Genomic DNA, 17,165 nt, shown 5'->3' on the forward strand with positions numbered 1-17,165 from the left:
GAAAGAGTTGGAAAGGACCTTTGCATTTCTTAGCATTAAGCACATCCTCTTTGTGGAGTTTTCTTGGACTCATCTCTGGCCATCACTACACTTCCCTTAGTCCACCCATATCGGAATGAATGTGTAAAGGCCTTCAGTACTGGGCATTGCACCTGGCATCTGAAAGTCCCCAATAAATGTTGGAAGGTGAAAGGAAGCCTTTCACCTGTCACTCCCAGTCCTTCAGTCAGCTGAGGGAGTTCCCCAATTTCCACTGACCCTGTAAGCAGCCAGCCTCTCCTAACCCTTTTCCTCCCCACTGTGGTTGCAGAAGATGGATCACATGTCTCCCAGGCTGAGAGCCTTCCTCTCTGAACCCATAGGAGAAAAGGATGTTGTCTGGGTAGATGGGATCAGCCATGAACTTGCGATCAATTTGGTCACTAAAGGTTTCAACAAGGTAATTCCTTTTTCCTTTTTTTTCCAACTTCTCTTACTAACCTCTCTTCCTCTAGTCCTGCCAGATGGCAACTGCTGCCACGTGTTCCTACAAGTGGCCATCAGAGAGCAAAGCTGCCATTTGGCAGGGCGCCACATGCTTCTGTGCTCCTGACCCCACATGTTTGGGCAGCCTCAAGGGCCAGTGGATGATGGGCAGATTGAATCACTTCACATCAGAGCAGCTGGGCCAGGCATTATTCACTTGGTGTACAAACACCCAGCGGTTGACAGAAGTGAGCCAGCAGCCCAAATCTGGAGCTGAGCTGTCAGGATGGGTGATTTGGTTGCACTCCCAACCCCCATGAAGAGATCTGTGGGGTCTCACTTGCTCCATCAGAGCACCAGCCTGAGGATGGCAGGTGGAATAACAGTAGCCTGAGATCTACATCAGAGTAGGAGGATGTGAGTTGTTCTAAGATGTCACTAGCAGCCCAAGAATGGCCTCAAGGATTTCTAATGGAATCTAAGCATTCTTTTCTATGTTATTGTTTTTATGGTACTATTATAAGGCTGCTTAGAGCTTTAGAAGAGAATCAGAGATGGTCCTAAAGAGTACCCAAGGAAGCTGAGCACAACAGAAGCAGGTGGGAATTCACACAGAGCCTTGCACACTGTTAAGAGAGAGGCAGCAACAACAGAACCATTGCTGCTCACTCCCTTCAGTTTTCAACATCAGTTTATACCATCAGGAAGGAAGATGTTGCAGAAGCACCTAAAGAGGCTGGGAAACGGCATTTGCATGGCTGATAATCAGTTTGGTTTGCTCCAGCACAGTGCACGGCTGTTTCCGAGGAGCATCTGAACTACTGGGCCTGTGGTTTTCTGACTGACATGCTGCTTTGCACCAGATGTTAAATATTCTGATTATTGCCCCAACCTACCAGCCAATTTAATAGCCAATAGGTGGTATTGTCAGAAAGTTGGAGCTCCATGATTGAGGTCCACTTGATTCTTTCCTCTCAGATAAGGGAGATAGGACCACTCCCAAACACGTAGTAAAGTAGGCAAGTCTGACTAGGGGAGACAATTCAAATTAAAACATTTTATAAAAAAGAAGTGATTGTCCCTTTTACTTTTCTATTGTGGTATAGCATACTTGCACTGATACAAACTGTTCAGCTCAATGAATTTGGACAGATTTTACACACACACACACACACACACACACACACACCCCATGGACCCACTCACTACATGGATCCCGTGATCAGACACCTCTAGAATTTTCCAGATGATTCTCTTGTGCCTCTTCCAAATCAATGCTATCCCCCACTCACAGAGATAACTAGTATTCTGGCTTCTACCACCACTGATTTAATATTTCCATAATAATGAGGTTTTGTTGTTGTTCAGTCACACTCGTCATTTAAAAACTATTTTTATTTACATATAGTAAAATTTTCACCTATTTTAGTACACAGTCCTGTGAATTTTGCCAGATGCATGCACTCATGTAGCCACTCACACAATCAAGACATAAAACAGTTTTGTCACTCCAAAATGTCTCCCTTTGACCTTCATATTCCCCACCCTCAGTCCCCAGGAACCATTTCTGTCCCTATGGTTTTGCTTTTTCCAGCTTAACTGTGTTTTTAATGAGGATTGCAGGTGGGGTGATAGGCATATTTAAGACAAAGGCACGAATGAATGAGAAATTCTCAGGCATCCAAGAACTGGCTATGCAGAGTCAGAGCTGTAGTCATGACAGATTCCTTGGCCTTGTCTCATGGGCACTGACTCTTTCCTCACCCTTTCTGAGGACCTGTTGGGACACAGACCATGAGGGTGCCCTCAGCCCTACTTGCCTGGGCTTTTCTCTTAGCCATTATCACTCTCCCAAGACACTGGACACTGGAGCCCAGACCCCATGCTATGAATTCACCCAAGTCTCTTCAGAAGCCCAAAAGTCAAACATTTGGCTGCATTCTGTCTGAGTGATTTCATGCTTGCCTTTCCATGGAGCAGTCAGCTTCAGCCTGAGGATCTAGCTCTCTGCCATCCAACACAGTGGCACTGGCCCCTGTACCAGTGAGCATCTGTCTGAATTGAGATGTGCTAAAAATAAAAATACACATTGGAGTTATTCCAATAGGTAGAAGTAAGTTTAACATCCTAAAGAATCTGATTTGGCTCAGTGCTCTTTGAAGACACTGTAAAACTATATTCTTGAGCCTAAGTCTTCTTCCTGAAAGACGTTTGGAAGATCAGAGTGAAGTAAATGTTCTAGGTGCCACCAGCTCCTCAAATCTCTCCTAATAAGAAGACTAGCACATGATGTTTGCTACATGGCAGGCACTGTTCTAAGAGCATCACATATATTTATTTTGTTTTATCATTTAAAAAATTCTATAAGGTATACTGTTTATCCCCATTTTACCAATGGGGAAACTGAGGCACAGAGCAGCCACATGACTCACTCAAAGTCACTCAGAGTGGGAGAGATGAAATTTGAATCTGAGAAGACAAGCACTAGGGCAGGCAGTCACATAAGTTTGGGGTTACTCTGCATAGGGTTGCCAGATAAAATACAGGAACCTAGTAAAATTTCAAGTAAATGAATAATTTCTTTTAGTATAAGTTTGCCCCAGGGAGACAGGGAAGAGAGAACAGAAGGGACAAGCCCTGCACTGGATTAAGCATTCACACTAAAGACAAGGAGTTTTAAACTGGAGATGACTGAGCGATATGGATTCGTCAGGTTATCATTGGCTATCAGTGGCCATGACAGTTTTAGAGCCAACAACCAATGAGAGAAAAAGAAAGTTATTCATCACTCAGTGAAGTCTAGTGACAATATAAAGTGCACTATAGGTGCCAAGGAGCCAGAAGCTTTGGAAGAGGACTGTAGAAGGTTGAGAAGGAGAAGGCTGAGACTCCATATCTCTGTTTGAAGAGGCCAGGTGTCATAGGGAAGACTGAAAATTTTAATTAGTGTGGAGGAGGATTGGTTACTAATTTGCAGGGCCCAGTACAAAATGAAGATGTGTGGCCTCTTGTTCAAATTTATTAAGAATTTCAAGATGGCAGCAGCAGGGCATTAAACCAAGTGGGGCTTTCTGAGCACAGGGCCCCGTATGACTGGATGGGTCACACATAATGGAACCAACCCTGGTGCAGAAGCAAATGTTGCTACTGTTTAGCAAGAAATTGGACATGGCAAACTGGAGGATGGTCCAGACCTGCTCACTGTTTGGACTTGGAGTTGAGGGGAAGTCTGCCCTTGGATTACCATCCTGCCATGTGGTCATGGCTGCCACAGGAAAGAATGAACATCCCTGGCTTCGAGATGGCCACTGTTCAGGGTGATGAGATTTCTGTGTGTCTACATCACCTTCCCTACAGCCAGATTTTTCTGAGCTTTGGCCCAAGGAGGGAGAAGGGCAGTTTCTGTTTTCTAGGATTAGGGGCAGGCTTTCTGGAGCCAACAGAGAAACTGAGCAGGCTTCCAGCAGGGCCACAATGGGAGTCCATGACTCCGGTTCCCCTTGGGAGCAGTGTAAAGCAGGCTAACTCTCACCCCACCACTCCACCCCTGCCGCCCAGGAAGGTTGTTGGGTGAGACCAGAGAGGAAGCAGAGAAGGGAGCGTCAGATTGCAACTTGGCTCTGGAGACTGCAAGATGAGGCCCTTCTTCCTGCAGCATTCCTGGAAAGTTTGCCTCTGGCCCTGCGTGCCATACATTCCCTGGTTTCCTGGCTACTGAGCCTGGTGGTGACATGGAGGCTCTAATTACCAGACCATCAGATGCCAGCAGCGGCCTCCAAAATGGCAGAGGACTCCATAGATGCCAGACCAGACAGTGGGTGGTTGGGATATACGAGAATGGGGCTGAGGAAAACAGGAGTCTTAATCTTCCAGTTCTTAGTGACTATATCTGGAAAATGGGACGGGGTACATGTGAGGATCAGATAGATTAAAACGTGCAAAGGTCCTGGAGCTCATCAAAGGTACTCAAAAAAGCTACTTGCTGTTATAATCATCAGGAGCAGCATCATCAGCATCATCATTAATGTTCTCTCTCCTTGGGAAAAGCTCTCTTTTTTTTAATTCTGTTACCTTCCACACCTACTGTAGCAATTGGCTCAATATTCAATAAATGTTAATTTTTAAAATGTCCAATTACGAAACATCTTAGTAAAATCCATCAGTGAAAATTCAAGAATACTTAAAAGTAAAATGAGATCATTCTAAACAACTATACTGCTTTTTTAAAAGAAAAAAAATAGCAGTTTAAAATGACCATGAAATCTTGGCTTTTTCTCTTTTCAAAATCTGGATAATGACTCGAAATAAAAAATAAAATAAAATAAAATAAAATAAAAAAACTCCAATGCTTGGGTATATTTTATGACTGGGATTTAGATTTCTTTTTTAAAAAAATATGTTCCCTTTGGTCAAGATGAAGTTTGCTTTGTTTATGGAACTGAAAGTAAACAGACACCAGCAAGTTTTCCTGGAGATGGCCCAGAACTCAAGGTGTGGACACTGGTCTTGTTCATTCCAGGCTGGAGAGCACCCAAACTGCCCCCAAGAGACTGGCATTTAATGTTACCTTAAATCTTCTGGCTTCACTCTTTGGTGACTTGGCCAATCTATGCTCATACAATCTTGGATGTCCCTCTCTCCACGTGGTCCTTGCTCTCCCCATCAGTAAGACTGTGATTAAAATGGTAAAAAAGGGGATGAAACGTTGTGGGGGAAAGTAGTAAGACAGCTAGGAATGCCATAGACTAGGAATCATGGAATCTTTATTTTACATGTGTTTCATCCATAAAGACTCTTCAGAAAGGAAAGATGGGCAAGGTTTAGTGTGTTTTAAACCCTCCCACAGGGCTACATATTCCAGGATGAAAAAAGAGCTTGCACTATTCTAATGCTCTCACATTGAACTCAATTTAATTTGCAGGAGGGGACAGGGCATATGGTGTGCCTTTGAAAAATGCAGAAACTAAGGCCTTGGTTCTGTAGGGTCTCACTTCAGGTTAAGTGAGTTGCCTGAAATCATACAATTGGTTTGCAGAAGTAAATCGATGTTAAGATGCCCTTTATCTGCCAGGCCCCCATGTAGTGGCTCTAAATCAAAGAAGATTTTGTCCTTGAGGGGACATTTGTCAATGTTTGGAGATGGTTATGAGGGTCACAATTCAGGGGCAGGAGTCAGTCAGTATGCTGCTGGCATCTAGTGGGTAGAGGCCAGGGTTGCTGCTAAACTTCCTACAGGGCATAGGATGACCACCCTCCGACCCCCACAACGCACAAGTATCCAAAACATCAACAGTGGCCAAGGGTTAGAAACCATTTGCTAGAATGATTGAAAAAGTGGTACAGTGGGGAGCGTCTCTAACTCCGTGTATGTGTGCATGTGCTCATGTGTGTGTTAAAGAGAAAAACACTAGATCAGAGGACTGAAGAGAGCATGAGAGGTCTGCTAGGCTCTCACTCCTCAAAATGTTGCTCCTCAAAGCATGCTCAGGAGTGTGTTAGAAATGCAGGCTCTCAGGCCCCACCCCAGATTTACTGAATCAGAACCTGCCTTTTAACAGGATCCCAGGCGATTCATGTGCTCATTAAAGTTGAGAAGGGCTTTCATTCATCCCAGACTGGATAGCCCCCAACCCTGCCCCCAGGGCTGGGTATTTACCTTGGCCTTATATCTCACCCCAGGGCCTGTCCTGAATCCCTATCACCCAGTCAGGGTTTCAGGGACTGCCAGTCTCCTTCTAGTCTGACCTGTGCCCCCTCCTTTGATTTTCACATGGTCTTCATGTTGGGGAAGGAAGAGCACATCTGAGTCAGCTTATTATAACCTTTCCCATTTTCCTCCCTGCCTCGTCCTCTTCCCACAGGCCTACATCCTGTTGGGACAGTTCCTTCTGATGCACAAGAATGAAGCAGAGTTTCAGAGATGGCTCATTTGTTGTTGTGGCGCCACGGAATATGAGGCCCAGGAGAGTTCTAACTGCCTGAAGCAGTGGTGCTCCTGCTTCCTATAAACTCGCCTCCTTGCTCTGCCTCCTGGATAAATGACACATTCTGTATAAACTGAGACCCTGGCTCAGAGTCATTATTTCTGTTTTTAACTTTAGTGATACATGCTCATTACAAAAAGTAGTTTGAGAATATAAAAAAGGATAAACACAAGAAAAATGACTTCAAAGTCTACCACCCAGAAGCAACTATCATTCCCCTTATGTAAATATTAGGCCAAATATCTCAGCATAAATTTATATGAAAGAATGGACAATTTTATTTAAAAATAGGAATTAAAGTTCAAATCATTGTACTAGTTATCTATTGCTGCATAACAAATGAACCCAAAATGTAGCAGCTTAAACAGTAATTTTATCTCACACAGTTTCTGAGGTTCAAGAATTAGCCGACAAACGCTGATTTCTTTCTCATACTACGTGTGCAGTACATGTACTCAGGTGAATACTGTTTGTTGTAGTCATGCTGAAACTTAAGCTGATGGAGAGTCCCTCTCCATATGCTCTTCCATGAGTACCACGCAATGAGAACGAGCCGTGGTGAATTACACACTGTCATTCAAAGTCTCTTCCCAGAATGATACCTTCCACTTATGTTTAAATTTCATTAACCAGAGCAAGTCACATGGTCATACCTAACTCCAAAGTGGCAAGGATCCTACTGAACTAAGAAAAAATGGAAATATTTGGTGACAGCACTAATTGATTAAATTCATTATTTTTCCCTGAATGCCTCACAGCTGCTGTATTTCCTAAATTCGTAAAGTGACTGGGATATTTTTATTGGGGTCTACTTAACTGTGTCTAGCTTTGCTGCTTTAGCTCGCCCCACAAAAAAGTCCAAAGAGAAGAATTCCAAGTGAGCCCACTGGTTGGCCCAAAGGTTTGAATCGCTCCATCTCCTGAAAGTGCAGGTTCTGACCGTCCTGAGCCTCTTCCCTGCTCCCACCTACACAGATTAATTCAGTGCATTAATTCTCCACTGACACAATCATGATATTTAGAAGTCACTCATTTTCTAAGACAGGAGCCGGTTGGCTCTAGGGAAAGGAGAGAGGGAAGTAGCTTTCTTTTTCAATCTATTTCCACACACCCTGTTCACAGAAATCTTCCCTACAGACACTGGGAATGTTTCCCTTCTGCTGTTCATTCCTTTATGTTGATTTTTGTCTTTCTCATAGGTAAAATTATTGGCTTCATTTCATCATGTCTTGTTGTATTCCCCACCTTTGTTGTGGGATTTTGCAGTCCTTCTCACTACAGGCCGAGTAACTCTCAGCCCCTTGAGAGAGACTTGGCCAGTGGTGCCAACCTGAAATGACAGCATTTCAGTCCTGGGCTTCACTAGGCATTTCCACGTGCTCTCCTGTGCCTCTGCCAGCACTGAGAGAAAAGATATTCCCTTGGATAATTGCTGTCCTAACAGCCTAGGCCCCAGGATGAGCCCAGTTGGAGCCGACCTGGCCCCAGCCTGCAGCAAGAACTCAAGGTCAGCCAGACCTGCAGTTTGACACAAAGCTGCCCCACTGAGCCTGGCCAGGATCAGCTGACACAGTGAGAATAAAGGATTGCTATTCAAAGCCACTAATGTTTGGGACAGTTCTCTATGCAGCAGTATCTAACTGATAAATTCCTTCTATTCTAAAATGTCCTTACCCTGCCAAGGGGTACTGCATTAAAGTCCAACCAAACCTTTAGATGGAATAGCAGGTTAGGTGGGAGGAGAAACATTACCTCTGGAGACAGCCAGGCATGGGTGTGAATTCTAGCTCAGCCAATGCCATCTTATCCTGGATGAACTACTTAAACTCACTGAGCCTCGGTTTCTTCATCTGTAAAGTGGGCGCAGAAAGGTAATTACCTTGACTTGAAGGGTAGATTAATTGAAACCATATGTGTTAGGTATATGGTGCATAGCAGGAATACTGTCTTTGTTCTCGAGCTTTCCTAAAATCTAGCCTCCTGAGTACTTGGACATCATGTGGCCCTTGGGAGAGATTTCACAGCTGTGAGATGAAAAAAAGCCCAGCTATCAGTTCACCCAAGCTAGTCCAGTTCTGCCCCACGCATGAGTACTGGACAGTGTACAACTGGTAGGGACCACACACTCTTCAGTGAGTGGGTAGGAAAGAACAACAGATAAAATTCAGATTTTGACTGGAATCTTGTAGGGTCACATTAACCCATGGAGCCCCAAAAGCATTTTCAAGGACACTCAGGAAGAGCAGATTTGCCTGTGTGTCCTTAGCCTGATCAAAGGCTCATCTTCTACTCTGCAGGGCAGTTTCAACGAATTGGGAGTGAGTTGGTGCCTGAGAACATTTACAAATTGTCATAGATTTGACCAGCATCTTAAAGAGGAGCTGAACTATCTGTAAGGAAGAAAGGCCAGACATTAATTCTTGGCTTGATATCTGTAGTTTGGAAATATTTATAAATCAATAAATAATTTTGGTTAGTATTTATGGAGTGTCTAAGGTTCTGAGCATAGTTAGGTGATGTGGAAAAAGCAAGAGAAATAAGTACAAGTTTCTCTATCTTCAAGGAGCTTACAATTTAATAAGAAGTGATTGGGAAAGGGGAGGGCCAAGGTTTTAAGGGGTGTATTTTAGTTTGAGCCACCCAGAAGCAGAACCTGAGACATGGTCAGAGAGAAAGTAGTATATTCAGGAGTGTTCCCAGAAAACGCCAGCAGAGGAGGAAAGACTGCGGTAGGGAAGGGAAAGCAGCCAATAGTGGTGTGCCATCACTATTTATCACTGTGGGCAACTGGAGCTCAGTTTTGTCAGGGAGCTATAGGAGCCAGTGTAGACAGGCACTTAGTTACCCCACCCTAGGGTATCTAAACACCACTCTTATCAGTCATTTGTTGAGTGCTGCTTCCACAGGAAGTTAATCCCTCAATGCTTGAGCCTACCACAGGAGAATGAACCTCACTGAGAAAGTGGTCAGGCAAAGAAATGCAGGCACTGCCAGCTGGGAGTCTAGCCAGGCGCCTGCACTGAAGTGGTAAGGGTGAGGGCACATGAGCGGGCAGGGCACCTACAGCTTCTGCCACGAGGTGGGTTTTGGAGCAGGACAGGCTTGGCTTTGGAAACAGAAACCACCGGTTCTGAGACCTTTAGAAAGTCACCTTCTTGGCCAAGCTGCTCATCTGTAAAATGATGATGATAATAGTATCTATTATCAAGCATTAGGAAGATTAAAATTCTTGACATCTGCCAAAAGCTTCATGTGTGGGTAGCTCTAAAAACCTAGGTGTAACAATGTGTGGCACTAATTGCGTATTAGTATTTAAAGAAGGAAAGGTGAGCATGGGTGAGAGTGGTCAGGGAAGGCTCCTAGGAAGAGGTGACATTTTAGCTTGGTGTTAAAGGGGGAGGTCAGGGTTGAATATGCCAAGAATGGAGAAGAGGAAGGGAAAGAAGAAGGGGGATAGAGAGGGAAGGAGAAAAGGAGCTATAAGGGGAAAGATAAACCCAGGTAAGAAATGGGACTGTAGTCTGTAGCGTAAGAGACTTCCTCCCATTTTCCCTAGACCGAAGCTGATCCATGAGATGGTAGCTGGCCCTGTTTAAGAAGACAGCTACTTTGGGGTCTCTGTCCTGAGGAATGTTAGCAGTCTTCAGCAGTCAGCAGGACCCCATCCATGGTGATAATCCAGAATAGGGAGGCCATGCTCCCCACACCTGAGAAAGACCGTGCAGTAACTGATTCTAAAAATACCCATAACTCTTCAGTCTTCCTTGCATCTACACCCTTCGCATGACTTCAAAGCTCTTCTGCCAAGAGGCAGAGTCTATCTCCCTTCCTATTTAATCTTAACTAACCTTGTGAATTGCATTGGCCTAAAAAAATATGGCAGATTTGACACCATGACAGTTGTGAGCCTAGACTTTTGCTTGCTCTCCTGTACCCTGTGACTACCATACAAACAAACCTGGGCTAGCTTGTGGGAGGATGAGAGACATATGGCCCAGTTGTCCCTATTGCCTTAGCCAACAGCCAGCCAACCTCCAGACAAGTGAGTGAGGCCTTCCTGGACCAGCCATCTCATCAGCTGACCTCACATCTGTGAGTGAGTCAAGCTAAGATCAGCCATAGCTGGCCCAGACCAGAAAAAACACCCAACCAACTCACAAACTCATAAATATATCTTATTATTTTAAGCTACTGTATTTGAGAGGCAGTTTGTTATGCGGGTATAGCTAACTGATAGAATTCCCTATGTGAGGCCTCAGAGTATGGAATATCTCCAGGTGTAGAATAGGAGCCTCCTACTTATTTTTTAGAAAGAATCCTAATAAAATAAGTAAAAATCCTGAGTGATATTTACATATATGGTGGTAATGAGTGGGATCACCATGGCTCATACACAAAAACCAAGCAACTGTTGTGGAGGCTGAGTGGGGAGAATAATGGAAGTGAAGCTTCAGAGTATTTCTTAAAAGTGTCACTCAAAGTGAAAAAAAGTAGAACAAAACTATGACAATCTCAGAGGGCAAGATAAGAGTTATCAAACATGTGATCAATTGTAGGTGGCCTGGGTGATTTGTTCCTGGAAACCTCAGAAAGAAAACTGACTCATGCAGGTAAACCTTTTAACAAGTGTTTCTGGAAATAATGGGAATTTCATATATATATGAAATTTTTTTAATGTTTGCTGCTCTAAATCTTTATAAACAGAAATATGGGCAGTTGATTCAACACATACTACACCAGATACTTTAGCATTCTCTGAATCCTCACAGGAGTGAAATGGGGGGTATTTTCTCTGTCTTACAGGTAGAAAACTGAGGACCAAAGAGGTTAAGTAATGTGGTCACAATGATTTGGCAAGTCATTTCAACCCAGGTCTGCCTGATGCCGAAGCTGTGCCCACTGCCTGCAGAGCCACCCTCAGTGGAAGTGTAGTGGGTATATTTGGTGATTTAGAGGTACTCTCAGAGACTCAAAAATCAGAAACAGACATGCATTAAAAAAGATGAGGGAGTTTCATTAGAATGGTTATGGAAAGGTGACCATGATACATTAAGAAGGAAAGCAGGTTATTAAAAAGAACATTTAAATATTTACTGAGCACCTACTATGTACTAGGTTCTAGATGTAGCAGAGAACAGAGCAGACAAAACTATCTTCCCTTGAAAGCTGGAATTTTAATTGGAAAAGGCAGAAAACAGGTTAATAAGCAAAAGATATATTAATTTGGATAATAAAAAATTGCCTTTTTGAGAGGTCAAAGTAGTTGAATATAGACAATTTTATAAGCTTCAACCTTACATATTAGTTTTAGGATGAGTGCTATGAAGAACATAAAGCAAAGGAAAGAGGTCAAGAGAAGTGGGGAGAAGGAAAATTTTAAACAGGAAGGAGAGGCCTCACTACAGAGGCAAATTAAAATCCTGAAAGAGATGAAGCCGAGAGCTGTGGGAAGGCTGGAAGAAGACCATTCCAAGCAGAGGCAAGATCCTGAGGTAGGATGTACTTGATCTGTTCAACAGTGGAGCCAGACAGAGGGCATCGGGAAGGAGGCTGGAAAGAGGAGGGTGGAGGTCAGATCGTGTAGGGCCTTGTAGGTCATCAGTAGGACTTTGGCTTTTACTCAGATGGAGATGGAAGTCCATTCAAAGGCCACATAATCAGACATATGTTTGTGAAGGATCACTCTACTGTATTTAGAAGTGTCAAGGGGCAAGGGTGAGAACAGAGAGACCAGTTAGGAGGCTATGCAACAATCCAGGTGAGAGATGATGGTGGGTCAGACCAGGATCTAATTTGAAGGTAGAGCCACTGGGAGTGATTGCAGATAGAAAAGGCTGAGCCCTGGACACTCCAGTGTTTATAAGGTAGAGGGATGAGAGGGAGCTATGGAGACTGGCTGGGGCATCCCAGAAGAGGGAGGGGACAATTGTGTCAAATGCTACTGATAGGGCAGCCGAGGTGAGGACTGGGAATTACGGTTGAACAGTACTTTTGCATCCTGTGCAGAAGATTCCAAAGAAAGGAAAACTGGTGATGCAGGAGAGAGGGAAGAATCGCTGGCACTGTTTCCTTGAGTAGGTGACAGGTGAGATCCATCCATCCATCCTTCCATCCATCCATCCAGATAGGACAGAGTGGGAAGAGCTGGCCTTGGCTAAGAGCACACATAGCTCTTCCATAGTGGACTATCAGGAGGGAAGGAAGAGCAGGAGACCCTGACCAGGGAAGTGAGCTGTCATAGTGGTGGGAGATTATCAAATTTCTCTTCTGAAGGCTTCTGTTCTCTGCGTGCAGTAGGAAACAAGATGGCAGGCTGTAAGCAAGAATGGGGAGTGGAGTTAGTGGTCTAGGACAGTAGAAGGGTAGCTGGATTTTACAGAGAGAAAGATTCATATGTATAAACAATGTAGATGATAGATGATAGGTAGATGATAGATGATAGACAGGTAGATAGATAGATAGATAGATAGATAGAAATAGATGATGGATGGATGGATGGATGGATGATAGATGATGGATGGATAAATGATAGATAGACAGACACATAGATATAGATGACAGATAAACATTGTATAGGTATCTATCCTAGATCTATTCAATAGGTATATGCATAAAAACAAGTCTGGACAGAGAGATTTTGAGCTGTCAACAGTGGTTATCCTTAGAGGGTGAGATATCTTTCACTTTCTACTTTATACAGTAGTCCATTATTTGAATTTTTTAGCCATAAGCATTACTTTTGTAAATCAGAAAAAAAGAATATACTTTCATTTTGGAACACAAAGAATTAGAGCTCTAGAGACAGGTGGGCTGAGGCCCTTCAGATAGCCATTCTGGGCAGCCAACACCCTGTCCTCCCATATGGCAGGTCTCACATAATGAGCACTGTCCCTCCAGGCAGAGGGAAAGGCCCTCTGATAGTTCTCTGGCTTGAAGACTTTGGGCTCCCTTTCTCAACACTTCCACTCTTTCATATTCCCCTTATTTTCTGAAGGCCAAGGTCACCTTGAAGAAAACGGAAGAGGGTAGTTGTCTTTACAGACCCATTCTTGCCCATTTGTACCAGATTCTTCATAGCTGTGCATTGGTTTCACCTCCACAGTCAAACCTTATTGGGTAAACTATATTGTTTTATTGCTTGACCTGGGCCAGTCATTGGATCTCCTTGGACCAGACTGAGGGGTCACTGTGGTCAGGACACGAGGCAGAGATTTAGATAACGCCACTTAGTGGGTCTTTGACCATGAAGAAATCACTTGACTTGTCTGTGAAATGAAGAAAATATCTGATTCTCCTATCTCTTAGCTTTGTTTTGAAGATAACTTAAAAATAAGCAAAAAGACATTTTAAATGGAAACGGATGCGGGGTGCCTTATAGCACTGTAATGTGTAGTTATTGCATTATTTTATTTTGGACAGCAGCTACAGATGGCTAATGGCGGCGGCAGCTCCTCAGATCTCATTGTTTGCACACATTAGTCAGTGCTGGCTAGGCTGGGACAACAACACCAAAAAAACAAGAACTCTGGCTTAAAAAACAAAGCTTCATATCTAACTCACATTACCTGGCCATCTCAGGTCTGCTGGGGACGGGCTGTGTTAGCCTCAAGCTGACAGAGCAGCCCCCATTTGACTATTCGAAGGGTGCTTCAGCATAAAGAGAGCCCTGAGGGTGTCTCAAACGGGCAATTACATTCTCTGGTTGAGAAGTAATATGTCACTCACTAACAAATCATTGGCCAGAACTAGTCATATAGGTCCACCCAACCCCAAGGGACCAAGCATGCTGTTGGCTAGCAGGAGGCAGACAGGAAAATTGGGGCAAACATCACAAATCACTGCCATGGGAATCCTTCTCAGGAGCAGGGTAAGACTCACAAACTTACCCCCTTTCTTTGTCTTTTTGCAAATTTGCCACCATCTTGAAACATAAGAGAATATATAGAAGAAAATTAATAACTCCCCCCTAAAAATGCCATCCAATATTTTATTGTATTTCTTTACAGCTTTATTGAAATATATCTCACACATCATAAAATTTGTCCTTTTAAAGTATACAATTCAGTGGTTTTTAGTCTATACACAGAGTTGTACAACAATCACTGCTATTTAATTTCAGAATAATTTCATCACCCCTAAAAGAAACCCCATTAGCAGTTCCATTAGCAGTCACTCCCCGCACCCCAGTCCCTCGCAACCACAAATCTACTTTCTGTCTCTATAGATTTGCCTATCCTGGACGTTTCATATAAATGGAATCATACAGTATGTGGTCTTTCATGACTGGTTCCTTTCACTTAGCATAATGTGTTCAAGGCTCATTCATATGATAGGCTGCACATGTACACATTTAAAAAAACAAATTAAGATCTTATTGAATATTAATTATCCTGTTTCCTATATGTATGTGTGTGTGTGTGTGTGTGTGTGTGTGTATGTTTTAAATATTTCCCCCTCATTATTACATCTTTGAAAAATAATTTTAATGGTTATGTAATAGTTCATCAAATTTATGTGCAATAACATGTTGAATTGTGCCCCTAGTTTTGCACTTTTAGGTGGTTACCAGTTTATTTTTTACCTTTATAAACAAAGTTTCTATGAGCAGCTCTGTACATGTTTAATGGAATGAATGAATGAAGCCTTAAATATAAATATAAATCACAACATTTCCCATTCTTCCTTTAAGTAAGCTGCCTAGAAATGGATTTAATTGGGTGGGGAAAAAAAAAAAAACCCAACTTATTTCTAAGCCTTTTCATCCTTCCTGCAACTGCTTTTCTAAAAAGGTTGACCCAATCTGCTGAATGTGGCTTTGAGTTGGTCCAATCATATTTCACTCAGTAAAACCAAATCACTTACAATGGCCCAGAAGGTCCTGCACAATCCAGGCCCATTCCCTCTCTAAACCCCTTTTCTCTCTCTCCCACTGGCTCTCTCACTCCAGCCACCCTGGCCTCCTTGTTGGTCCTTAAACACACCAAACCGACTCATTGGTAGGGAGGTCAGTGGCCTTTGCACTTTCTCAGTGAGGTCTTCCCATTAAAAATGTCACCCCCAGCATTCTCTATCTTTTCTCCCAGCTTTATTTTTATCTCTCTCCATAGCACTTATTACCGTCTAATATACTGCATAATTTGCTTATTTTGTTTATTATTTCAACCCATTAAAATTAACCATTAGAGCTTGGTCTTGTGCCTGGCCTAAATAGGCACTCAATAAATAGGTATTGCATTGAGTAGACAACTAGCGTTCTCCTTATAAAATTGGGGGCCCACTCTGACCTTCCCTCTGGACATCAGTGGCAGGCTCTAGTCTTCCAACAAGTCTTAGTCATCTGTACTTTCTTGACTCAGCTCTGGAACATACTGGAACAGACAGGCAGCTGCCTCAAGGACTGTTCGTTCTGCCTAGTAGTGAAGCCTGGAAGAGGTTGCCCCTGACAGATCTGCCTGCTTGTGACTGGGGAGTACAGAGGTTTGTTCTTGGAAAGAGTACAAACCTTCCCAGGGCCCACACAGAGCAGAGCACCCCCCCCCCCCAGTAATCCACCCTGCTATGTCCTTGAGCTGCCCATAGGGACTCTGTGACCTCACTAGGACCCCCGCAGGGAGCAGGCTCCAATGCCCAAACATGGACAGCAGCCCACTGGTCTCCCACAGAGCAGGCGATTTCCTGCATAGGCAGCGGGAGGGAAAGGAAGAACCCACGGGAAGCCGGGAAATCCCTTCTCTGGCCACTGCTGGCAAAGCAGCAAGGAGTCCCTCAAGAGCCTCCATTGTGGGATGTTTCCAGCCAGGCTCTTGGGGCTTCAAAAGCAGACAGAGGATCAATATTCTCAAACCCATACAGCGATGTTTTTAAAGGTCCATAAGTCAATGGACAAATAATGCCCCACAATCAGTGGTTTTAGGCTTGTGTCCTCAGCAAAGGAAGCAAATTCAGAACCAGTCCTAATTTCAGAGGCACTCCTAAGTAACCTCCACCGACAAGCGGGAGCACCTTGAGGGCCCAAGGGCTTTCCCTCCCGATTTACCCCATAAGTTCATTGCCTACCCAGGCCCCTGGGGACCCGGCTACTGTGGGATACGACCCAATCCTGACTCAGAACACTTCTGGAATTCCTCCTTCAGAATGGCCTATAATGCCCAAAATGTTCTTTTAAATATTATTGACATTGCAAATATCTGTCTTCTGAAAGTCCATTTGAATTTTGGGAAGAATGAAGTTATTTAGAGCAAAATCTTATGAATATGATGAAATATATCATTAAAAATTTTTTTGCTGAAGTGCAATGTACACACAGAAAGGAGCACAAATCATAAATAAGTGGCTTGAGAGTTTTCGGAAATGGAGCACCGCTGGGTAACCATCACCCAGAGCAAGAACAAAAATGTTACCAGCAGCCAGAAGGCCCCTCATGCCCCTTCAGACAGGCTCACTTCCCCAAGGGTATCTGCTATCCTGAAATCTAGCAGCAGAGATTGTTTAGCCTATTCTTGAACTGATATAATAGGAGCCTACAATATGTACACTTTTGTGCCTGGCTCTTTCCACATTATGTTTATGAGATTCATATATGATATCACAGGCAGCAATTCATCCTTTCTTGTGGTTGCATACTATTCCATTGTATGAATCAACTAATTGGTTCATTGGCTATTATAAACAGTGCTGAGAACATTCTTGTATGTCTTTTGGTAGATGTATTTTCAG

At 43.5% G+C, this 17,165-nt stretch overlaps 1 protein-coding gene across 1 annotated transcript; it reads left to right on the plus strand.

Moving 5' to 3' along the window:
* Positions 1-313: 313 nt before the first annotated feature.
* On the plus strand, positions 314-6,473 carry BANF2 (barrier to autointegration factor 2). Its single transcript, XM_011370482.1, has 2 exons — positions 314-439; positions 6,327-6,473. Exons 1-2 carry the CDS (start codon positions 314-316, stop codon positions 6,471-6,473), a joined length of 273 nt encoding a protein of 90 aa, XP_011368784.1.
* Positions 6,474-17,165: the final 10,692 nt, after the last annotated feature.

Source organism: Pteropus vampyrus, unplaced genomic scaffold (genome assembly GCF_000151845.1).
Source record: "Pteropus vampyrus isolate Shadow unplaced genomic scaffold, Pvam_2.0 Scaffold7, whole genome shotgun sequence".
NCBI classification, from domain to species: Eukaryota; Metazoa; Chordata; class Mammalia; order Chiroptera; family Pteropodidae; genus Pteropus; species Pteropus vampyrus.

What these genes read in the sequence shown, in the direction of transcription:
- BANF2 (XM_011370482.1), top strand. Translation starts at nt 314, where the DNA reads ATGGATCACATGTCTCCCAGGCTGAGAGCCTTCCTCTCTGAACCCATA. An exon ending in TCACTAAAGGTTTCAACAAG is followed by an intron (nt 440 to 6,326) that starts GTAATTCCTTTT and finishes CTCTTCCCACAG; the next exon opens with GCCTACATCCTGTTGGGACA.